The sequence below is a fragment of the Nicotiana tabacum genome, chromosome 21 (assembly GCF_000715075.1).
Source record: "Nicotiana tabacum cultivar K326 chromosome 21, ASM71507v2, whole genome shotgun sequence".
Taxonomy (NCBI): domain Eukaryota; kingdom Viridiplantae; phylum Streptophyta; class Magnoliopsida; order Solanales; family Solanaceae; genus Nicotiana; species Nicotiana tabacum.
Genome location: NC_134100.1, coordinates 4,427,934 through 4,446,516, shown reverse-complemented (window position 1 = coordinate 4,446,516; position 18,583 = coordinate 4,427,934). Strand labels below are relative to the sequence as shown.

The following is an 18,583-nucleotide window of genomic DNA, read 5'->3' as shown; positions in this document are numbered from 1 at the left end:
CGCATTATTAGAACTGAAAGAAATAAAACAAAAATAAAAAGAATCAGAGAGAATAAATAAGATGAAAGATGAAATATTAATCTCATTTCATTGAATTTTGAAGATAATAGGGTTTACAATTAGAATTTAAGGACAGGAAACTAAAAGAAAATCATTCGAGCTACACCCCAAAATAACTCGTAATGCAGAAAAGGTGGCAAGACCGGTCTACCAGGATTCCCGCTTGATTGGAAACGGAGTGGCCTTCCAGTTTTGCAATTTGGCGACAGGCCCCATGTAAAGCACCTCAGCGGTGCTCGCGCCTTCTCCCGGCTGAACCATATGGGTTTCGTACAGCATTTGCCTCATAACCCCACAGATTTCTTCAATTTCCTCGGTCGTGAAGGTCTCATCCTCTCTTTCTTCAATGTATTTGGGTCTGACGAATATTCTGTAAAGATGCGGAATTGGCTGAGATAAAACCCAACCATTGCTCTTACGTTGGTTTGCCCATATTACATCAGCTTCTTCGGCGTAAAACCCAACGTCGAAGAACTTTTCGGCGGCAGGTAAAGCGATAGGTTCGGTAATACCTTGCAATGATGCCCCGAGTCCCTTCCCCGGTTTATAACCATGCCTGATCATTTCCTTGGAAACCATAACTGACGCCTTTGAGAGAAAAGTTTGAGGGTGCGGGCTTCCTTCTTCGCATTGGTCTGCGACCACAACCTCGAAAGCTTGATAGACTATGTGTTCACTACAATCCTTAGCTTCGAGGCACGGAACCGACGGGTCTCGATAAATTGAATGCTCATCCTCTCCATGGACTATAATCTCTTGATTTTCATATACAAATTTTACCATCTGGTGGAGAGTAGAAGGTACGGCTTCCACCGCATGAATCCAAGGCCTTCCTAGGAGGAAATTGTAGGAAGTATCCATATCCAAAACCTGAAAAGTCACCTCAAAATCTACAGGTCCGATTGTCAAAATCAAATCGATCTCGCCTAGGGTGTCCCTTTTGATGCCATCAAAGGCACGAACACATACGATGTTGGGTCTGATTCTTCCTGTCTCGATCTCCATTCTTTGCAGAGTCGAAAGGGGACAAATATCTACTTCGGACCCGCCATCCAGCACGACCCTCTTCACATAGTAGCCTTCACATTTAACTGTTAGGTGGAGGGCCTTGTTGTGGGCGGCCCCTTCTGGGGGCAGATCATTCTTGCTGAAGGAAATCTGATTGATCATGAAGAATCTTTCTGCCATCCTCTCTAGCTGTTCCACGGTAGTTTCAATTGGGACGTAAGCTTCGTTGAGGGTCTTAATCAACACTTTCTGATGCTCAGTTGAATTCATTAGTAGAGACAACAACGAGGCTTGAGCAGGAGACTTTCGGAGTTGGTCAATTATCTCGTAGTCCGCAGTTTTCATTTTCCTGAAAAACTCTTCCGCTTCCTCGGCGCTGACTGGTTTCTTGAGTGGAAAATGCCTCTTTGTAGAATCACTCAACTCCTCCAGGTTGAGATATTTCTCAGTTGGGTTAGTTTTATTTACTCCTCCCAGGATTTCTTTTCCTTTGTAGGTTACTACCTCTTTGTTATAATTCCATGGTACGGTAGTAGGATCTGTCATGGGCCTCTGCGGCGCGCGTCCAATAATCACGGGCTCATTCAGCCTTGGTGAAATTATTGGCCCTCGTTCCGCATAGGTCCCTTTGGGCACATACATTTTAGATCCTTTGTTCAGCTCAAACCTTCTTGGAGGGCTCAATGTCACTTGTCCTTTCTTCGATCCTCGGGGGACATAAAGGACGGCATCTTTCGAGGGTACTACCACAGTTTTGGTTTCCACTGCTTTTTCTGTGTTTTGAGAGGGGTTTTACTCTTCTTGTCCCCCTTTTCTTGCTTTGCATATGTCTTGGGCTTTTTCTCAATGTCGGCGATTGCAATAATGGCTTTCAAGACAGGATCAAACTCTTTATCTTCGCAGATCATCCCAATAATCGGTTCATTGTTGTGAGCCGGTAACGGGTTGTTGGTCATATTAGGGATGTCTTCGTCCTTTAACACTATCCGGTTTTGTTCTATGAGGTTTTTAACAACCTTTTTCAAAGTCTAACAGCTCTCAGTGTCATGCCCTTCCACTCCAGAATGATAAGCACATCGGGCACCAGGTTGGTAAGAGGGTGACTCTGGGTTTTGCCTATTTGGGGGTACGGGTTGTAACAAACCCATTTGGACCAATTTAGGGAAGAGGTTGGAATATCACTCACCAATAGGTGTGAAGTCCATTTTCCTAGGCGGCTCTCGAGTACGGGCGTTGTAGGGGAGATTATTTTGTGGAGGTCGGGGATTATACTGAGCTTGGTGAGGAGGTTGATTTCTTGGAAATTGAGCTCGCTTTTGGTGGAATTGTTGTTGTGGCCTAATATATGGTTGTGCATTCATTACTGTGTAGGGCTGAAGGTTCATAGCATAGGTCGCATGTTGATGGGGGTAGTAGTGTTGCGGGGCTCTTTCAGAGAAATGGAATCTGGACGGAAGGGGTTTTCTTACACGCGAAGTTGCCATTGTTGCTTCTTCCTTCTTCTTTCGGTTTGTTCCTCCTCCAGACCCGCCTTGGATTGCTTGGGAGGTGGCCCTTATAGCAGACTGACTCAAGATTCGCCCTGTTTTCAACCCATTCTCCACCATTTCACCAATTTTGATGGCTTCAGCAAACGGCTTTCCCAATGCAGACATCATGTTTTGATAATAATCAGCCTCTTGGGCTTGAAGGAAAACACTGACCATTTCAGTTTCATCCATCGGAGGTTTGACTCTGGCCGCTTGTTCGCGCCATTTGACAACATATTCTCGGAAGCTCTCCGAAGGCTTCTTCTTTAGATTTGACAATGAATTCCTGTCAAGGGCAATGTCGATGTTATATTGAAACTGCCTGACAAAATCTCGAGCCAAGTCGTCCCAAACGTGCCAACGAGATACTTCCTGATCTATATACCATTCAGAAGCAATGCCGATCAAAGTTTCTCCAAAGTAAGCCATAAGAAGCTCTTCTTTTCCGCCTGCTCCCCGCAACTGGTTGCAGTACCTTTTGAGATGGGCTATGGGGTCCATGTGCCCGTCATATTTCTCAAACTTTGGGGTTTTGAATCCCAAGGGCAAATGTACGTGCGGGAACATGCACAGGTCAGCGTAAGACATGCTCCTTTGCCCGCTCAGACCCTGTATATTTTTGAGAGTTTGCTTCATGCTTCTCATTTTCCTAGTCATTTCCTCTTGTTCAGGTGTTTTCTCGGCTTTCTCCTGCCCTGCGATAAACTCGTATCGAGACGGCAGAGGGTAAGCGTCGGTAGTGAACTGGCTAGGTTCCAATGGAAGAGGCGGTGCTTGAAATGTGAAGGATGATGAATCGAAGTTAGGCCTGGGTAAAACAGGTTGTGCCGTGGCTGAACAAGGTGGAGCAGTGAATATGTTTGAAACCGCACCGGAAGCTAACACCTGAGGGCGAGACTCAGAAGGTGTTCCAGTAAAGTAGGCTGAGGTGGTAGGAAATCCCAGTGGGGTATTTGTATAGCTTATGGGTGTGTTGGAGGTCCCACTTGCCCTAGGAAAAAGCTCAGGGAATCCAGGGATCGCACTTGGTGGCTCTTTTCCATTGGCCCAGGTGTCCCACATTTCCATCATGCGGAGACGTAGAATTCTATTTTCCTCGACCGTTGCTGACTCAGAAGTTGGGATGGCTGTGATTGAACTTTCCTCCGAAATAGGAATCGTTGGCAGAGGAACTTCTGAAGACATTTTGACACTTCCTTTCGATCTTGTGAAGTAAGTGTGAGTACCCCCTCTTGTCTTAACAACAGGTATTTGAACACTCCCTTTCGACCTCGTGAAGTGTGAATGTGAGGCCAGACTTTCACCAAACCAACCCCCTTTTCTGAAACCTGGAAATGACTCAACGACGAACGAACGGTTAGTTCGAAACAAATAACAGATAGGTAGTCTCACGTTGGGGCATGATGCACCTATACAGTTAAGTGAATTCCTACATGTTTGCAACGAAGGCGTGCGTCATTCCGGCTTCTTTTTAGGCTTCCCCTTTTATTTTATTATTATTTTTTATTATTATTTTTTTTTATTATTACTGTTTTCAATATTTGCAGTTAAAATGTGACCGGATCCGATGAGGATTGCCTACGTATCACGATGCAGCGTGAATCAGATCATTACATAGTTCGAAAAATATGGGTGTAAAAGAAGCACACATTTTATTACTGAAAATAATCTATTACAACCAACATTTGGAACAAGGAAAAACAACAAACCTTGAAAGTAAATACAGACTCAAACAAACTAATGCATCCTGATGCGAAGGGATGGACAGAAAATGCTAAAACACAGACTCGACCTATGAATATATTAAGGTTTCAAAAATTGGTGTCCGCGGGGCATCGTTCGGCCTTGCCGCGGTCCTAGGTGCGATATCCCTTTCAAGTTGTTCTATCTCATGCATGGTCTGCTTGACATAACCCATCACTGCCGAGAGAACGGTAATGTTGGTCATGTTCTCACACCATAGACACCGTCTGATGATGGCGTGGGCAATGGTCCTGATTTTATCTCTGGTTTGCTTCTTCTCTATGAGCAGGCGTTTTATCTGATCACTGCATGTTTTTAAAACCTGAGAATCCTGCATATGCTGATTCTTCAGTTGCCGCACTTCTACCTTCATTTGGGCCAACAAGTCGTAACAGTATCTGCTCTCCATTTGGAAATCCTCGGCCCGCTTAACTACTTTAACCTCAAGTGTAGCCATCTCTCTCTTCATTTTGGCAACAGTTTTCTCGTGGTCGCGTTTCAATTGACTCAAGTATCGGCGATGCTTATCTGCTCTTGTACCCCACTGTTCCCTGAGCTCTGCCATGACGTTTTCAGACTCTTCTAAACCATCTCGCCATTCCCTGACTTCACTTTTCAACCCTTTTATCAACTGCTCGTCTGATCGACTCATTGGTTGTTCATCAAGAGCCAATCTCAATTTATGGATTTGGGCCCTAAGCTCTCCATTTTCTTGGGCCAATCTATTCTTTTCGCCTCGATCCGCAGCGATTTGCATACTGTTATTGAATTTCAGACTGTCAACCTGTTGCTTCAAATCCCCGATCTCTGCCCGATACCCCTTTTCCCTTTCTAACCAGTTCCATTGCTCTTGGGATGACTCAACGAAATCTTTGAGATGAAGTCTCTTAGCTAGTCTCTCGCAGGACATGTCACCTCTAAACCAAGCATGATACCCCGAGGCAACTTCCCCTTTAGCCGTATCCATCACACAAGTGTTTGCTGTCAGATGTTGGCACTCACTCCAGATTTGGCGAACTTCTTTTTCGGGGAAATGACCGTCCGGACTGATTTCAATCACTTGGGTACTCAAGTCTTCATCTTTCGGCACTACTTGATACCTCCCAAGTTGCCTCAAAACCCGATACGGTGCATAGGGTTGGATGCTTTTAAGTCCCATCAACAGAAAGTGGGGCCTGGTTGCCGGCATGTATATGATTTCCTCAACAGGCAACCATCCGAGCGTCCACTGGATTTGGCTCAGTAGTGAGAGTCCGAAAAAATGAAGTCCATGCTGCGACTCCCTCGGGTAGACTGAACCCTTTGATCCTTGTGTAGAATTCTCCAATACAAGTCTTCTCGGGCGAACCGTAACCCAAGAGCGGAGAGCGGTGGCATAAATGATTGGTCATCCCACATTTGCAACAATAGGTTACATCCTTCGAAAAAGTCGCCCCTAGCTCGGCAAGCAGTGAGAGCCCGGAAGATGTCAGCCACAATCATAGGCGCCAGAGTACTTTTATCTTGGGTGAGCAGGGTACTGACGACCCCAACCACTTTTAGATCAATGTTTCCGTCTTTTCTTGGGAACACTATAAGACCCAAAAAGGCTGTCATAAAAGCTACCAGCCTGTGTTCGTCCCACTTTTGTCGGTTGCCTCTACTGCATAGTTTGAAGTCTGGCTTATTGAACCCGCCCACGTGGCCGTATCTAGCATATATGAGGTGGAGACTGCAGAAACCTTTGGCAAGATCTGGATGGTGAAATATTCGGGGTATTTTTAGGAAATCCAGAAAACGGTGTACCGTGACGGCCCTGGGTGCAATCAAGTATTTGAACCTTAACGGAGCTTCATCACCTCCGATGTATCCCGCTATTTCTTCCAATGTCGGGGTGAGTTCAAAGTCCGAGAAATGAAATACAGTGCGTGCTGAATCCCAGCAAGTGACCAATGATCTGATAATATCACCCCGAGGCTGAATGTCTAGTAAATCCGTGAGATCTTTCAGATATTTCTTTACTTTGTCTTGTCCCTCCTTGCCTAAGTCGTTCCACCATAATCGCAACTCAAAAGGGATCTTGGTCATTATTGAAAAGGGTTCGTTTTGTATCGTGCTCATCCTGCACATTTATTAGGGTGATTAGACTCAAAATAAAACTATCTATGTTCTTTTCCAAGATTTTTTTCAAAACGACGAACTTGATTTTCAAATGCGGCCTTTTAGCACTTCGAGAACAAAGACTTTTAAGGCTGCGAGGATTAACCGATCAAAAATGATGACCAAAGGTGGCCGTTTATGCAATGTCAGCCTTCTGGCGTCCCGCTTGAGAACATTCGGCTATTTTTACAGAAACGGCGTCACCCGACTCTTTATAAAAGTGGCAACATTTAGTCTTTTTTTCTTTGCAAAATGGGAGGTTGGACCCGATGAGAGTTGCCTACGTATCTCACACCCTGTGAGAATCAAACCGGCCTAGTTCGGTCAATCGTGAATAGAGTAAATCAATTAAACCCCTTCTGAATACAATCTTTTAAAGCAAGAATATTTATAAAAGAGATACTACCAAAGAAATAAAAATTTTGAATTTTTTTTTTTTGAATTTTCCCTTTTTTTTTATTTTTAAATTTTTGAAAGTGATTAAAAGAAATGTTTTTTTTTTAATTTTTTTTATATATATATGTTGTTTTTTTTTAAATAAATCAAACTAAAAGACAAATTTTGTTTTCATTTTCTCTTTTTCTTTTTTTTTTAAGAAAATTCTGGCGAGATTTTGACACTACTTGGACATTGGTTTTATTTTTCCAAAAATAAGTAATTATCTCCCTACGCTGTTATTTTCTTTTTCTTTTTTTTTTTAAAGTTTTTTTTTTTAGAAACCGGTCAGCATGCAGAACTGAAGCAAATAAATGCGCAAAACAAACGGGATGCAGCAAGATGGTCTTTTCATTTCAGGTTGTCTGTCCTAGACGGACCCAACCCCTGTGTTGAGTCCCCTATGTCAAATGCAACATGATGCAAATAAGCGTTCCTACTAGGGATCCGACATGAGGTTTTGTTATACTAGGTTTATAAGCTGAGTGTATGTTCTAGACTGTGTACCCGAGAGGACAACTCGAGTCGATGAAGGGGCAACTTATCGGAACCAAAAGGCCATCCGGCTTCGTAACTTGTCCGGCCTCTTTCTTATTTCAGGTATTGACACTAACAGAATAGGGAGCCTCGACCAGCGAGCTTCTCCCCGGAGGTAAGAAGAGAAGGGTTTCGGCACAGTCTATATACAGTTGAAATAATATCAAAGCGGTAAAAGACAACATTTAGCACGTTATGCCAAGACATGTAATAAAGATCAGATAATAAAGCCAAATATAACAATTATTCTAAGCTCGAATTCTTGAACCCTGAACCAAAGGTTCTGGGTTAAATTCCCCAGCGGAGTCGCTAGAGCTGCCACACCTCCTTTTTTGCGCGCCCGCCCCGAAGGATAAAATGCGCGAGGGAGTTTTCCAATTTAAGTGACAATATTCGAAATGAGATTATTTATTTAATTCAGAGTCGCCACTTGGGAAAGGTTTGGCTTTTGGTGTCCCAAGTCACCGGTTTATCTTGAATCCCAAATCGAGGAAATTTTCGACTTTCCAAATGAAGTCTGCGAACCAGAAATTCTAAGTAAGGAATTTTGTTGACCCGAGGGAAGGTGTTAGGCACCCTCGAATCCCGTGGTTCTAGCACGGTCGCTTAAATTATTATAATGGCTAAATATCTGATTTAAATACATGTTATGACTTATGTGCTTTTATTAAGTTTAAACCGTTTTTATTATTATCATTTATTTTTATAGAATTGCAACGTCGTGAAAATGCATCTCGAACCACGTCACAATCAATGCACCCGTAGTTGTTAACACATTCGACTCCGTTGAGATTTGAATTTGGGTCACATAAATGCGCACCCGAATTTAAGAATGTAATTTAATTAAGTCGCGCCTAAAGAGTCTAACGCGTTATTATCTTCGGGGAAGGCAGTGAAATTTACTAAACAGTCCATCCCAAATTCTAAGTATTTATCATGATCAATTATTGAGGGCCCCGCAATTTGCATTTTTATTTGACGAGGCTCATCTCATTATTTTTTAAAAGGATAATCTTAGCATGACTACATTTCCTATTTTTTTCGTTTCTAAAAAATAAGAAGAGAAAAAAAAATCTTACTTAGCTACATGTTACAAGCATAACATATTACGTACTAGATTAAGACAGACGAGAAAATTACTTAAAATTTGAAATTATAAATAAATACAAAACTCGACAAAATAATGTAGTCAAAGAAGATTAATTATCATATAGCTAGGTTAATTCCGCATAATTATGTGAATGGGCCAATAATTATTTTTTACTAGTCAAAATAAACATCAACCTTAGTCTTAGTACTTATTCGAGAGTTTATTAGATCTAAATTTAAACCATCTTGCTAGATTCGCGTCTATTAGATTAAAGCTCTTAAACCCCGCACCATTGACTCGTATTCCCTAATATGTAAAAACCTGTCGATTCTATAGAGTAGATAGCCGTTTTATTTACATAGTAAGCCGGTGCTAACATTAATTATTTAAACTACACTATTAAACCTATATTGAAACATGGAATTCAAACAAGAGAGATGACATTAATGGTTAACCCATTGGCACTAACTAACGTGATATGAAATTTGCTTGATATATGTGTTGAAGTCAGACTGAATTGGGCCATGGTAAAACAGTTCAAAGATCCAACGGGATACATACAAATGCCTGCTAACATTCTGTATTATGTTATCATCACCAACCAAACTAAATTGCTAAAAACACATGGACATATGTCTAATTGATCTAGCATTGCACTATTTAACAGTCGCAAAATAGAGTTTGAGTACGTTCTAATTCACACAGAGTAAATACAATTGGGATGAGCTTAAACAATCACAAACTATTTTCATTCGTCTTATTGCTACATCTTGAGTATAGATATTGTGAAGCAGACGAGCATTTGTTTTATTCATTTCAAACTCCAACCTCAAGCTTAACATCAACACATGGTGTCAGAAATATGTACCTGGAAATGCTTACAAATGAAGAAGAAGATGGAAGCAGAAAGTCAGCAACAAACTCAAATGGCAGCAGTGGCCAACATATAACAGCAACGAACAGCAGCAGTAACAACAAACAATAGCAGAACAAATTCCAGTGCAAGATGCAACTGTAACTGATGGAAAGCAGTAGCAAAAAATGACAGCAGCGAACAGTAGAGTAGAATCGGACCCCAGATGGACAAAACTCAGAAGCAAACCAATGACACAAGCCCCCAGTACACTCAGTTGGGACTTGGAAATACCAGTGTTAATCGACAGACCGACATAGGTGAAATCAAGATATTAATGGAAAACAGTTTCTGATTTTCAAAACTTAAACCCTGAACTCTCTACTGTCTGATTGACCCTTTCTGATTCAAAATTGTCTTTTGTCTAGCTTTTTTAGCTTTTGTCCCCCCTCCTAACTAATGGAACCCTCCTCTATTTATAACCTTCCTCAGAATCTATAGCCTGTAAAACCATTCAAATTCCCTCCCATCTCCTGCTGTTTTTCCACTCAAACATTTAAAAATAAAACCCCTCCCATGAGATTCCCCTGACAGCCCTATTTTTAAATATTAAAAGTGGTTTCTTTTTTATTAAGCTAAAACAAGAGTATGGGAAGCCTTCATATGCCCTGGCAGCACATGCTGTCCCATTTGCTCTAATTTAATAAGGAAACTATAATGCACATGCTGCCCAAGAATGCACATGCCATCAATTCATACTCAAACCTGAACTGCAACTATAACCCAGCCCTTAAATGTTTCTGATTCAAATTGAACAACTAACAAGCAGCTATACTCAGTTCCTAATTGGATTCAAACAAGACTTCAGCAGAAGAAACCAATAACATGAATCAGATTATTACAATTCAAAGCTGAACTAATTGACGACATATATCGAATCGACTACACGAATCACAACACATACAATTGAAACCAATGACCAGAATTCAACAGTATTAACATGTGATTCAAATTGTACTAAACAAACAAAGTTGCCCCGGAAACTAATTAATCAACCAAATTCAATTTCAGTCGATTGTACAGTTTACACATATACACACGATCAATAAATGAAGAAAAATTTGACCAAATACAGAAGTCTGGGCAAGGTGGATAGAACAGTTGACACAAAACAAATCAATTAATCATTTGGCCATATGAACAGACATTTAACTATAACAACAATAAAATGAACTAACAAAGAAAAAGAAAACAAAAATACCTTAAAGGCTTGAAAAATCAGAAAGCCCTAGCCCAGATTTGAATCGACCTTTCTTGGGGTTGAACGGACTTTAATCAAAGTGTTCTCAACTGAGAACACTTTGATTAAGGTCCATTAGACCCTAATCTTCTAGTTCAAACGGACACAAAATCGGACTCAGGGCTTCTAGGGTTTGTTAGGGCAGATTTGGGATCCAGGTTTTCCTAGTTGGATTCGGACCAAACCAAGCTTGGTTTGGTCACGAGGGAGGTCAGGGGAGTGCCTGGCATGGATTTGGGGTGGTTTGGTGTAGATCGAGGTCCGGCTCGAATCTTCAAATGAAGATTCGAGATGGTGGGGGAGGATTCGAGACCCACGGTTAGTGGATCTGTGTTCAGGGGGTCGAGGTGGTCCTAGGGTGTTAAGGTGGGGGTCACTGGCGTCCTTGCCGCCGGATTTAATGGTGAGGGGAAAGGGGGCGGGGCTAGGGTTCTAAGGGATTTGGGGTTTGGGTGAGGGAGACGACCTAAGGGCAAGGGGGGGTCCTACTTAGGGCGCGGGGTGAAGGGATTGGGGTTATATAGTTTAGTGGGATATTTGATCTTGACCGTTGGATCAAGAATGATCAACGGGCCAGATCCTTCATTGGGGTGAAATGGCGTCGTGTGATTTTGGTGAGACAGGGTCGGTCTTTGGGGTTAAATGGGTCGGGTTAAGTAAGGAGTAGGGGAGGCCGGAGGATTGAACGAGATGGACGACTCTGATTGAGCACTCTTATACGACATCGTTTGGTTTTAAAAACGGGAGTTAAATTCAACCGTTAGATATGTCAGATCCGCGGTCCAGATCTGGTAGGCCTTGGACGACATCGTTTGATGAGGCCGAACTGGACTGGGTCATGAAAATATATTGGGCCTGCTTCTTGGTCTCAATTTTAAACCCAAGTCCGAAAAACCCCTTTCTTTTCTTCTTTTAATTTCTAAAAATCCCAACTAAATTGTAAAATAAAACTATACAAACATTGAACAACAATTATCCCACATATTAACATTTAATTAAAATAAAATCACTTAATGACAAAAATAGAATAAAAGATGTATATATTTTTTGTGTTTTTTCTTTTAATAACCGAATTATGGTTTGATTAATTTCTAATAGTAGAATGATATCCTAAGCTTACCCACGACATATACATTTTTGTATTTTTGTTCGATAAGACTAAATAAACACGGACAAAGCCACAAATAGCTAACAAAATGCCACGTAAATTCCAAAAATTGTACAGCAAAGCCATTTGTTATTATTTATTTTTTTGATTTCTTTTGGAGTAATTATCGGGTAATCAAAAATCACGTGCTCACAGTTAGTACTCCACTTGCTTCCCATTTTAAGCTAAGTACTATTATGTCGCCAATGGATGAAGCTGAACGAGAGTATATGTCAAAGGTACCATACGCAAATGTTGTTGGTAGCTTGATATATGCAATGGTTTGCACAAGGCCTGATATTTCACAAGCTGTTGGAGTTATTAGCAGATATATGCACAATCCAGGGAAGGAGCATTGGCAAGCTGTGAAGTGGATTCTACGGTATATTCATAATACTGTAGATGTCGGGTTAGTTTTTGAGCAGGAAGACAATCAGTCTGTAGTTGGATATTGTGACTCAGATTTTGCGGGTGATCTGGACAAACGAAGATCAACTACTGGTTATGTGTTTACTTTTGCAAAGGCACCAGTTAGTTGGAAGTCTACTTTGCAGTCAACAGTTGCTTTGTCTACAACAGAGGCAGAGTACATGGCTATTACAGAGGCTGTGAAAGAGGCAATTTGGCTTCAAGGATTGCTAAAGGAGCTTGGTGTTGAACAAAAAGGTATCATAATTTTTTGTGATAGTCAAAGTGTTATTCAATTAGCGAAGAACCAAGTTTATCATGCAAGGACGAAGCACATTGATGTTCGGTATCATTTCGTACGAGAAATCATAGAAGAAGGTGGAGTCACAGTGAAGAAAATTCATACTACGGAGAATCCTGATGATATGCTGACAAAGGTGGTGATTGCGGTCAAGTTTCAACATTGTTTGGATTTGATTAACATTGTTGAAAACTGAAGATTGAAGATGAAGACACAATCAAAATTTGTTATTGAGAGAAAATTGAAGATGTGGAATTTTGCCAAGGTGGAGATTTGTTGAATTTGGCAAAACCTTTTGTCCCACATCGGTGGGAAAAAAAGGGTTGGGGGGATTTTCCCCCTATAAAAGAAGGCTTAATGTTTAGGATTTAAACACACCTCTCATTTGCCTTCTCATCTGTTTAAGGCATTTGTATCTTCTCTTTTTAGTATTATTTCACTTGTATTTTTGGAGTGGAATAAAATATTGGTTGTGTCCGAGGAGTAGGCAAAATTAGCCGAACCTCGTAAATTCTGGTGTTTCCTTTATTGTTATTTTATTGTCTTATTTAATATTTGGTGGCTATCATAATTTTTGGTATAGTAGTTGTGACTTATTCACACTATATACATTTTGCTTCCGCAACATATCTAAGAATTGGCAAAAGTGCATTGCTGAAGTTTACCGTTCTAAAAAATGCTGGTCTCTACCTTACTTAATTGGTTTCTTTTGTGTGGATACCCATACTCATTTTTCTTCTCATATCAGGTATTGCCATTATTACTTGGTGTAGTAGTTTAGATAAGTCAGTCAATTTTATTGGCGAGAGTGTGAATATTGTTGCATCTTCCAATGGTTTTCTTCTTTGCAATAAGCGTAGAAGCAGACATAGGATTTATTATGTTTATAATCCCGCCACGAGGCAGCGTTTTGATATCCCTAAAATGCAGCACCACCAGCAGCAGAAAGAAGGAGAATGCAGAAAAAGGGGCTCAAGTTATTTAAAAAGTGGGTACAAGTTAAAAGTTTTAAAAAAAATTGGGGCGACCAAATAGGGCTTTTAGGCATGCTAGTGTCCATATATCAGAGTATGTTAGTTGGGTATTGGAAGCTATGAATTTAGGTTCCCATTGTCGTATAGAGAGGAAATGGTTTAAGATTAACCAAGGTCCCCGTGGAGAGCTTTGTACATATTATCTTCTTGATGAGAAAAAATTCAGATCCTGGATCAATTAAAGGTAGTGGTTCAGTTGGTTGCCATAAAGAGTTAAGTTTCTGTTTTAGTAGTTGATGGCCCAATTTTTTCCCAAAAGCTTTAACAATTACGGGAATTTCCAGGGGCTATAGAGACGTGATTTATCATCAGTGGTTCTGTATGAAAAGATCATCCTCAGTTTCAGTAGCTGTTGTTTCATTTACTGATGGGTGTAGAAGTTGGTTGTCAGAGTTGATCAGTGAGGAATTGTTTGTAATCGAAAGAATATTCTATTAAATCGCCTAATGTTTCCAAGACTTTGTAAAAAGTTACTACTTGTAATTTTTTTTAATTTTTTCCTCTTTTTCTGATTTACCCCCTCAAATACATAAAAAAGTTACAGTTTTGTGAGCAGCAAAAAAAAATCCGAAAATTTTGAAACGATGATTTTTTTGAAAAACTCATTTTCGAAAAATCTTCAAAAATTTACAACCATTTTTTTGTCCATATACTACTTTTTTTTCTAAAAATTATATTTTCTAATGTCGAAACGCCTACTTAAAACCCCAAAATTGAAAACAGAAAACCTTTTTCTGCCAGTGTAAACACAGTAATATCACTTTCTTCGTTACTTTCTTTTTTCAAGGAGTATAGTATATAAAGAGGCAAAGAACCAAATACAACAGAAAAAGAAACACATAAATAAGAAGAGATCCAAATAATGGCTTCGTTTGATTCATTCAGTATGGACGGCGGCTATGAGGAAGCTACAGTAGATCACGTCGATCCCTACGGGTTCGGGTCGGATCCGTACCCGAACCAATCATCAACTCCTTTCGACGATGCCTCCTCCGAAGTTCCGATCTCCAACGGAAATAGTGGGGCCCAAGATCTCGGCGATCGAATATTCAGCTCCGATGGACCGGTACTCCTTCCTCCTACTGAAATGCGTGAGGAAGGCTTTGCCTTACGTGATTGGCGAAGGTTAGTTTTCCTTTTTTACTTCGCGTTCCAGGTATGTGACACTGTTTGACTTGACATCGAGCTTAAAAAATAGACTTTTAGAGTTTGTGGTCTGAAATAAGCCATAATATCCGGCTATAGAGGCCGAGCCAGGATTTGAAGGTTGTGAGTTTTGAACCTACCATGGAATTGATAACTTGTCCTTGTTAATGAGTTTGTAATCGAATGTTTATACATATATATTTAATGGTTTCTATTTTAAAGTTAAATTGTTCTAAATAAAAAAATGTGACATTATTATGGTACAGACTAAAAAGGAAAGAGTCATGTAAATTGGGACTCAGGGAGTACTACGATAGCTACTTCTTGATCCCCAGCTGGTCAGAGTCAACTATATGAATCCTTAATATAATATCTGTTGAATATTGTGTATTCTTTTGATTTAAAAAGTTTATGCAGTCAGAATCACATCCAAGATTTGAACTTTATTGTTTCGAGTTCAGGATTCTACCACAATTCATTTGATTTACTGGATTCGAAATCAAATCTTTGTACTTATTTGTTGAATTTTTTAACACATATAATGGTTTGAGCCAAAGTTATTGTCCATATCTATAACTACACTCGCCCCTATATGCAGTTAAAATTTTCTTTTGTTGATTTGGATTGTGTTCTGCATATGCTTTCCTTAGATATATATTGTATTATTTGATCAGTTGCTTTTTGGTAATGTTAGAACTGACAACAATATCAATAAGATAGGCTTTATTTTTCCGTTTTAGATATCTGGAGTGAGCTTAGTTGGCAAGTTTTAGTTGTTTGAACTAATCAGTTGCCAAAATTGTGACTTGATTCACCACTTTCTTTAATTATTTCTTTTTTGGGAGAAGTTCGCAGATCTGTTTTTGGATACTAGTAGATCTTCTAGAAATGAAAGACGTTTCTAGAAGTGGTGCAAGTTTTGGTCTTCATAACTGTTAGCCAGTTTTGGAGATCTTGTTTTCTTAATTATATTGCTGGCAAGAGACCTTGCAGTAGAAAGAAAATTCTTATTAAATTTAGATTATATGAATTGATGTATGCTATGTTGAAAAATCGGAGGGAAGAAATATGATGGTTGGTGTGAAGTATAAACAAAGTGAAAGCTGTATGAATTTTGAACTTCTCCCTCCTACCACTTCAAATCTTCAGAAGGCTTCCATACGCTGTATTGGACTGGCTGAGTTAGAATTACGCCTTTTATGGCATGAGATCCAAGGCTAACTTCATATTCAAAGCTAAGTAAAACTTGTGTAAGTCGCATTTATGATGCTTTTAAGTAACACTAAATAGGTTATGTTTGTTAGAAGGTGTTAAGAGATATATAAAATCCCACATTGATTGTATAAAGGGTTTTAAAGGGGTTTATAGTGGTTTTCGACTACTCAATCCGTTATCTTAAGGTTGGCTTGGATTGTCTAGATTCTTTCACAAGCCAAACTTTGGTAAGTGTATTTGCCCGGTCATAAGTACATCCTCTCGTTACATTTGGCCCAATGATTTATTTTTTCTATCTATTTGGATTTCTTCGTCAAGTTAGCTTATTGAGCCACTAACTTAGCTCTTTAGGATACTTCTTAACCTTTGAGCCTACCGTTGCAACTCCAGGTCCACTCTTCGGTTTTTTCTTTTTTTTTTCTTTTAGATCAGTAAACAAGATAGTATTAATATAATAAAACCAGACACCAAGAAGGTGATTGGTATGTACGAGAATGGGCAGTCCTAAATGCAAAAAAAATGGGGGGGGGGGGGGGACGCCTCTATATGAAAGATCCTACTCCTGAAACGAGCTAATGAAATCTATCATCCCGTCTTTTCATATACGTCCTGAAAATTCACCAAAAGTCTAGCATACACAAACATGTATGTTTCATCTCCTGTACAGTGATTGCTTTGCCCTCAAAACAGCTAGAGTTCCTTTCTTTTCAGAGTACCCAACATACACAAGCGGGGATAGTTTTCCAGATTTCCTTCCGAGACTTGTTTCTTCCTTTGCGACCCCAACCAAGCGGTAGATCCTTCAGAGAGTTTTGTATGACCCATTTCAATTCGAACATGCTAGGAATAGATCCCATAGTCGTTCAACAATCCAGTGCAAAAATAGATGACTACCATTGTCTTCTTCTTTGTTGCAAAAGTAGCATCTGTTACACATTGCAAAAGCTCTTCTTAAAATATAAGCGTGTCATAGTCCAAAAACCCAAATCCAAAAACAAAAAAAAAAAAAGCTTAATTCCATGTGTCAACCGAAGCATCAGGTTATACGTACAGAAGGGTATTAAGGATGCGATATGTCAACATCAGTTGTATGGGAGCTTTCGAAGGGGTTTATAATGGTTAGGACTTACTCCACTTATTCTCTCAAGATTGTGGATTGAAGACTCAAATTTGTTTGCAATGCTTGAGGTAGCATTATTCTTCTAAAATTGATTTACTGAGAATAGGAATACATAGTGAAAGAACTTTAGAAAATCTCAAATGTGCTAATTACGAAAAAGTTTTAAATCTTATTTGGAGATAAGCTTATAGGTTGCAACCTCAACTTTGGGATATAGAACAACTATTCCCACTCCATGTTCTGGTTGTTTCAGCAACTTATTCATCTTGGGAATAATTGGTTATGCAAAAGCCTCTTCTCTTTTTGATCTCTCAGACTAATTTAAAAAGAAATAAGAAGGAAAAGTACGGGTGAACAGTGAGGTTGATGTGATAAGTATCCGAGTCCATTGATGGTGTTGGCTGGATTTAAATCAGTTTTTCATTTTCCTATTCAGAGAACAGTTCATATTTGTTGTGAAAATGGTAATGGTTCTCGAGTAACACTTTCCTTCTGTAGATTCCTTACAGTTTGTGCTTTGGTTGGGGATGCAGGCAAAACGCTATCCGTCTTGAGGAGAATGAGAACAGGGAAAAAGAAATCAGAAACCAAATTATTGAGGAAGGTGAAGAGTTTAAGAAAGCGTTCTATGAGAAAAGAAAGCTTAATATTGAGACCAATAAGACCAATAACCGAGACAAAGAGAATGTAAGTCTTTTGGAAATTGCGTTAGATCCGCAATACTCATCTTACAGAATTGCCTGGTTCTCTAAAATTGACTTCTTATTTTTTTGTTCCTTGTGGCAGTTGTACTCAATTAATCAAGAAAAGTTCCATAAAGAAGCTGACAAACAACACTGGAAAGCTATAGCGGAGCTCATTCCTAATGAGGTTCCTAGTATCGAGAAGAAGGGACGGAAGAAGGATCAAGAGAAGAAGCCATCCATCGCAATCGTCCAAGGGCCCAAACCTGGAAAACCTACCGATCTTGCAAGGATGCGACACATCTTAGTGAAGCTTAAGCACAACCCACCACCTCATATGTTGCCACCACCTCCCTCCCCTGCCAAGGATGGCAAAGCTGGGAAGGACGGAAAAGATGCAAAGGGTGGGAAAGATGTCAAGAACACTAAAAAAGATGCGGCAGCTGACGGAGCTGCAGCAGCTGCTGGTGATGCACCTGCTAGTGATTCCAGTGTTGCTCCTCATACATCAGAACCACCTGCTGCTGCTGTGAATGATCAACATGCTACCTAATTCTTGTCCGATTGTATAATTTGTTGTGTGTTTTTCTCTATAAATTTCTTTCTTGATAATGATTTTTTGACACTAGATATTCTGTGCTTTTCTCACATCCCATTGGTTCGACGCAGCTGCAGCTGCAGCTGCATTTTGTTATCTGAATATCATAATCTTTTATTGTATTATTGGAGTCCAGACGATTTCCATGTTCATAGGAAGCTTTCTCTTTCCCTCTCTCTCATGTTGTCTTTTTCTTTCTTTAATTTTTCTTGTGGGTTTTGTGGTTGAGTTAGACGC

General features: G+C 39.9%; 1 protein-coding gene across 1 annotated transcript; it reads left to right on the top strand.

Moving 5' to 3' along the window:
- The first annotated feature begins 14,337 nt into the window (after nucleotides 1-14,337).
- LOC107787252 (clathrin light chain 1-like) lies at nucleotides 14,338-18,522 on the top strand. Its single transcript, XM_016608796.2, has 3 exons — nucleotides 14,338-14,709; nucleotides 17,599-17,752; nucleotides 17,852-18,522. Exons 1-3 carry the CDS (start codon nucleotides 14,447-14,449, stop codon nucleotides 18,299-18,301), a joined length of 867 nt encoding a protein of 288 aa, XP_016464282.1. The 5' UTR covers nucleotides 14,338-14,446; the 3' UTR covers nucleotides 18,302-18,522.
- The last annotated feature ends 61 nt before the right edge of the window (nucleotides 18,523-18,583 follow it).

Bases quoted from the DNA above. Each gene is read 5' to 3' on its own strand.
- LOC107787252 (XM_016608796.2), top strand. From the start codon at position 14,447: ATGGCTTCGTTTGATTCATTCAGTATGGACGGCGGCTATGAGGAAGCT. The intron at 14,710-17,598 runs GTTAGTTTTCCT...TTGGGGATGCAG, and splicing joins GCCTTACGTGATTGGCGAAG to GCAAAACGCTATCCGTCTTG. The intron at 17,753-17,851 runs GTAAGTCTTTTG...TCCTTGTGGCAG, and splicing joins ATAACCGAGACAAAGAGAAT to TTGTACTCAATTAATCAAGA.